This window comes from Contarinia nasturtii, unplaced genomic scaffold (assembly GCF_009176525.2).
Source record: "Contarinia nasturtii isolate CC-2019 unplaced genomic scaffold, AAFC_CNas_1.1 Cnas_scaffold_3882, whole genome shotgun sequence".
In the NCBI taxonomy this organism is placed as follows: Eukaryota; Metazoa; Arthropoda; class Insecta; order Diptera; family Cecidomyiidae; genus Contarinia; species Contarinia nasturtii.
In genome coordinates, this window is record NW_022201179.1 from 1 (window position 1) to 6,269 (window position 6,269).

General features: G+C 31.8%; 2 protein-coding genes across 3 annotated transcripts; both read right to left on the reverse strand.

Moving 5' to 3' along the window:
- Positions 1-8: 8 nt before the first annotated feature.
- LOC116350213 (3'-5' RNA helicase YTHDC2-like) lies at positions 9-1,338 on the reverse strand (the record flags this gene model as incomplete). Its single annotated transcript, XM_031781956.1, has 2 exons — positions 1,154-1,338; positions 9-1,070 (listed from the first exon to the last, which is right to left on the reverse strand). Coding segments are annotated over exons 1-2 (1,111 nt in total), but the record flags the coding sequence as incomplete, so codon positions are not given.
- Positions 1,339-4,490: 3,152 nt separating this feature from the next.
- Positions 4,491-5,566, reverse strand: LOC116350212. Of its 2 annotated transcripts, none has more exons than XM_031781955.1 (4): positions 5,396-5,566; positions 5,003-5,230; positions 4,678-4,929; positions 4,491-4,606 (listed from the first exon to the last, which is right to left on the reverse strand). In XM_031781955.1, the coding sequence occupies exons 1-4, from the start codon at positions 5,495-5,497 to the stop codon at positions 4,586-4,588; spliced, it is 603 nt and encodes a 200-aa protein (XP_031637815.1). In that variant the 5' UTR covers positions 5,498-5,566; the 3' UTR covers positions 4,491-4,585. The 2 variants fall into 2 exon arrangements, with proteins under 2 accessions (XP_031637815.1, XP_031637814.1); XM_031781954.1 differs by having other exon boundaries at positions 5,315-5,565.
- Positions 5,567-6,269: the final 703 nt, after the last annotated feature.

The following is a 6,269-nucleotide window of genomic DNA, read 5'->3' on the forward strand; positions in this document are numbered from 1 at the left end:
TCGAATGCCTTCGGCTTTTAACATGTTACCTTGTGAAATGTAATTCTCGACACAAAATTTTCGTTGATGTTCCCGTAATTGTTTCGACCAATTTTGAATTATATTGAAATACAGTTGATGGTCGCTATATTTATTTTCTGCGAATCGATTTTTTGTTTCATTGATTTTTTCAGTCACTTCCTGTGTATTTTCAAATGAAAGTACGAATAAATCTTTCACCGACAGTGCACTGGAAATCATAACAATGGGATCCAAACATCGCAAAATAATTGCGTAGAAGAGTGTCTTACTCAATTGACAATCGATTGGCATGTTTACCAAATGTTTACCGTGTTTACCCAAATTTGTAATATTTTCGCTTGCAACGTAGACGACATCATCTATTGTAAGTGCTGTTTCTGCAATATTTGTAGATAATATTATTTTTCGAACGCCATTTTCCATGCGATCAAAGACATGAGCATGACCCTCATTGTTTTCATCATTTAGTTCGCTATGCAGCGCAAAAATCTTATAACCCCAATCCTGTAATCCATGTACGCTTACTAACTTTTCATGTTGTTCGCATATATCGTCGTAGCTGGGCAAAAATACAAGAATAGCGCCATTTTTTGACGTATTTTCATGGATATGATCAATGACATGAAAAAGTAAGTTGTGATCAATAATATTTTGTGTGCCTTGTGTTGATCGATACGCTCTTCCAATTTCCACGTAATTTTTCCATGTTGTGGTGGATGTCACACGTTCATAACACATTAAGAGCTCACAACCCTCACAACATTCCTCTTGTTTATTTTCTTTCGCATAATCAATTGCGCTTTTACCAAATGGATCTTTAAAGGTCGCACTTTCACCAAAAGCCAAAAGCTTTAACATCATATTCAGTGAACCATTTTCCGCAGCAATTCCCAACACGGTGCGTTGCTTTGTACGATGAACATAATTGGCCGGCATGTAGTCGCCTTCAATGAGAGAAAAAACGTTTTCAAATGATTCACAATCTTTTCGCAAAATATAAGAATCCAGGCGACTGTCGCACATTAAGCGATATGATCGCGGCATGTCTTCTATAGAATGAAATAATAAACAATAAATTAATATGTTACGTAAAGATGCGTTTTTCTAAGCAACTAGAAAATAATGTGTTTACGGTTTTGACAGATTATTAATGTCGACGTATACGTAACCACAGCTGTCATAATATATACGTAACTTCGTATTTTCACATTGTGGAGAATTTTTTCTGTTTCATTAATAATGAATCATTATTTTCTGTAATAAATAGAAATTTATTTATTTATAATTCTAATAGAATGAATTTGAAAAAATAAATAGAATCATTTATATGAAATAAAAATAATTCTAATTTGAAATAATACGATTTTGTTAGGTTCCCATAGAATGGTGTGAGTATTTATAATTTAGTTGTATTATTTTATATGCTTTATGTGTGTGTACAATGATTTTTAATTGATTTAATTTCAATTTGATTTACTTGAATGATTTTTAATACAATTTTTGTGTTGAAACTATAACATTCAAATACATTCCAAATTATTGAAATAAATTTGATTTTTGCATCTAATTCACACTAAAATCAGATGGCGCTCATTAGCGAGATTCGCAAAAAAAAGTCTCCAATCTCATATACGTCAACCCCCCTTGATTAATATAGAATATTTCAAATATATTCCATTCTGGATCTTTATTTACTGTCACAAAATATGATGTTTACTAAGAAAAATAAATGGATCAAATGATCCAATTGCTTTACCAATTTCAAAATATGTTTCTAATTTTTGCAAGAATTATCTAATATCTATATCGCTTCTCCTACGTATTCAATCGATATTTTCCTATTGGAGACTATGAATAATTTAAGAGCGAGAACGGAGTAGATTTGGGCTCATCAATGTAATATGTTCGAAAGAGCTCTCTGTTGCTATGAAATTTTCAACCGAAAACCATTATTCCAATTTTTTTAATCACGCAAATGTTGTTTTTTCAAACACTTGTTACAACACAATTGCTAAATGTTCGAATTTTAAGCACTCATTTTTGTTTTTATTTATTTTGGCTTCGGAAAAAATGGAGAGTGCTCAAAATTCGAACATTTTATAATTGGGTTGAAACAAGTGTTTTGAAAAACAACATTTGTGTAACTAAGTATTTATCCGTATCCGTGAACAATTTTTTTTTTATTGCTTTTATTCAACGTAAGTTTTGATGTTGTTCCAAATTTCTAAGCCAATTCCACGTACTACGACTCAAGATTGAAAGACATACAAATGAGTGGAGACACTGAGAATACCCGTGGAATAGGATTAGAAAAAAATAGAATAGAATCCCGTGGAATAGGATTAAAAATGGAAAGGGGGGTCGATTTCCCCTAAAAATGAGTATCTTCCCAAATCGATCAAAATAAAATGAAAAATAAGTTTGAATATTTATCCATTTATGGTTGCAATGTGTTCTAGGGATCTCCTTCTACAAGATAGACCCATTTGTAGGTCGATCAAAATGCAAGGAGGGAGAGGAGGGGTCATGAACAATAATTTTTTTCTTCTTCATTTTTTTCAAAATTGCGATATGAAAATATTTTTTTTTTCTTCTATCATATTGCTAGAGTCCATCCCTACAAAATAAAATAGTTTTTAGAAAAATTCATTTTGATTTGAGCCGGCCCGAGGTCGGTTTGTTGGCCATCATGTCGATTTTTGACCCTATTTTTCATATTTTTGTATGAAAGTATGACCGACTACCCCTATTTTTCTTGCTTTTATCGTGTTCTACGCAAAATTTACCATAAGAAAGGCCAGTTTAAACATCCAAAAAAAGTTTTTTAGACGGCCAGAGCAAAGCATGACGTTAACGCAAAATTGCTTGCCAGCGCCACCAAATGACTCCATATGATTCTATATAGTTCTGCGGTTGCCAGCGGTATTAATCTCTAATAGAGCGTTGCCGAGCTGTCATTATCGTCGTGCTTTGGGCCAGAGGCTCATCGGTGGGCTTCTGAGTGGATTTTTTCACATTTCGCCTGATATCTTAAAACTAAACTCGAATGGATGATGTGTTTTTTTACTCATTTGTTTTCCTTGAGTCTTTCTTTTCAAGCAGGAATAGGTTTTGGATAATTTCATTTTGGCTCATACTTTCATACAAAAATTTCAAAAATACGAGTATGAAAAAATAGGGTCAAAAATCGACATGATGGCCAACAAATGAATCGTTGCGGCGAAAGAGTAGCTCTTATTTTTCTCCAAATAATACTGCAACATAAAGTTTTTTATGAATAGTTTATTTGTTGTATTACAACAAATAAACCGTGTGAAAAAAAACTTCATGTTGCAGTATTATTTGGAGAAAAATAAGAGCTACTGTTTCGCCGCAACGATTCAAATCGACCTCGGGCCGGCTCAAATCAAAATTAATTTTTCTAAAAACTATTTTATTTTGTAGAGATGAACTCTAGCAATATGATAAAAGCAAGAAAACCACGAATAGTTGATATAATTTTTTAAAAAATTGCAAAATGACGTACAAAAAGGGGAAAAACGGCTTGGCGGCCAATGAATCGACCCCAGGCCGACCAAAATCAGAATGAAATTATCCAAAAGCTATTGGTTTTTGTAGAGAAAGATTCGAGCAACACGAAGCAAGCAAAAAAGATGAAAGAAACTGAAAAAATCGCAGAATATCGGGCCATGTGTGAAAAAATCGATCCGACGACCAACCGATGGGCCGTCATCGAAAAAAATCATGTCGTCGAAAAAAAAAATTGGGATGTTTAAACTGGACTTTCTTATGGTAAATTTTGCGTAGAACACGATAAAAGCAAGAAAAATAGGGGTAGTCGGTCATACTTTCATACAAAAATTTCAAAAATATGAAAAATAGGGTCAAAAATCGACATGTCGGCCAACAAACCGACCTCGGGCCGGCTCAAATCAAAATGAATTTTTCTAAAAACTATTTTATTTTGTAGGGATGGACTCTAGCAATATGATAGAAGAAAAAAAAATTATTTTCATATCGCAATTTTGAAAAAAATGAAGAAGAAAAAAATTATTGTTCATGACCCCTCCTCTCCCTCCTTGCATTTTGATCGACCTACAAATGGGTCTATCTTGTAGAGGGAGATCCCTAGAACACATTGCAACCATAAATGGATAAATATTCAAACTTATTTTTCATTTTATTTTGATCGATTTGGGAAGATACTCATCTTAGGGGAAATAACTGAAAATGTTGGGCAAAAATAACTTAAATATAATGTATAGTAATTTTAACGGATAGCGTATTTCCGTTATTTTTACTATATGATTTTAGTAAAAATATCCGAAATCGTGTCAGTAAAAATTACCATCACTTTTGCAGATCACTTTACAATTGTATCTATTTTTTTATATTCAATTTTACTTTTGAATTTGAAATTGTGAAACATACAATGAAAGCGCAATTTCATTTTTTATTACTGTACCACTTCAATTTATTATTATTTTCTTTTCAACTCTTTTCATTATAACATATTTTAATTGTTTTAACATTTACAGAAGTTTTCGTTGCAGCCGTTGATGAGTTAAGGGCCATACAGATATTTCTGGTAATTAAAAAAAGGTTACGTTTGAGTTACCTACACGATAAAGGCTTTTTGGTCGAATAAACTCTTACCAAAGCAGTTTCAATTTCTCTTCGGTTTCCATATATCATACGATGAAAACTCATAATACGAGAAACAATATCTGGTGTCAGTTTTTTGGATAGATCCGTTTCAAGTAGCTCCAGGCATTCGTTATAATCTTCACGAAGGAATTCATAGTTTTCTTGACCCATTTTATTCGCAAAATCTTTTTGTTTTTTTTCCACGTATGTTGCGTTCAAAACAAAACTAGTAGCTCCCAACATTTTCAATCGGTCAATCATCTGAAATGATGAACATTGGACCATGAACATGAAGTAAGTAAATTGTTCTAATTTTCTTCATAAAATAACTTACAAGATTGTTACGGACAGCCAAATCATTAATTTTCATAAAACATTCTATCGTGTCGTCAATTACTTGTGAACTTATATTTTTGTATCGCGTTCTCAACTCCTCGCGGCCTTTTGGTACGTCCGATACATCTAACACTTTCGTATCATTTTGCCCTCTTAGTGATAAAAAACTCTCTTTGAAACATGGTAGCGTTTGTTTTTCATATTCAGAGAGTGACTCGAAAAACATCTAGTTTACAGGAAAAATCGAAAATATTATTATAATCACAGTTCGAGATTGTCAATATATTTTTTAAGTTTATCATAATAAAACCTTTTTCAAACCGGCTCTCAAATCCATTTTTGATTCTTCTTTTGTAAAAACAAGACCCAAGTATTTGAATAGAAACCTTACTTGTTCTTGTAGATTTTGGATTTCCTGTTGTTGTTTTTGTTCTTGTAAACTAACATGTTCCAAGGAAATACAGATTAAAAGTACAAACAAAAGACGCTTCATCTTTTCAAGTTTCTTTAATGCTATACGCCCGAATCTCTCAGAAGTACAATCACAACTAACGTCGTATATTGTTAACAAGTTAATGTCTGATAAGGTTAACCGTAGTGTACCAAATACTAGGGGATATCCATGCGAATTAGAATTAGCACATTAGCAAAAAAATAGGGAAATTTACATGAAGAAAATAGAGAAATTAGCAATAAATAGCAGAATTAGCACTGTACACGTATATACTTTAGTAAGAATTTATTCTTGAATTTATTGCAATAATTAATTAAAATAAAATTCACAAAACAAACGAATTGAATAGTGTTGAACTAAAATGTATCAAAATATGTAGTTAAATACGCTTTTTCCCATTTTTAAATAAAAATATATTCAATGGCACTTAACCAAGCACGTTCCATCTGTATTAACTATAATTTACGAATTGCAATCGGAAATGTAGATTTGATGACAGATTTCTTACTGAAAACGTATACGTCTCTGTAAACGTAAAACTTGACAAACAATAATTCTCACTCACACGATATTCAATTTTTCTGTTTTAGTATTTTATCAATCAATTTTGAATTTAAATAATTTTAATTCAATTGAAAAATATAAAATGAATGAAGCAGGCTTGGAAGCACAAAGCAAGTGGAGTGTAATCAAGAGAAAAAAACACTTAAAAATTATTTTAATAAAATATATACAGCCCGAAACTTGATTTGATAGCACTGATGTTGTAATGTAGATAATAATTTCAATATTCAAAGGACTGAAACTTCAA

Coding starts and splice junctions, on each gene's coding strand:
- LOC116350212 (XM_031781954.1), bottom strand. CDS start 5,497: ATGAAGCGTCTTTTGTTTGTACTTTTAATCTGTATTTCCTTGGAACAT. Junction 4,930..5,002: donor TGGCTGTCCGTAACAATCTT/GTAAGTTATTTT, acceptor TCATCATTTCAG/ATGATTGACCGATTGAAAAT. Junction 4,607..4,677: donor GAGAAATTGAAACTGCTTTG/GTAAGAGTTTAT, acceptor TTTAATTACCAG/AAATATCTGTATGGCCCTTA.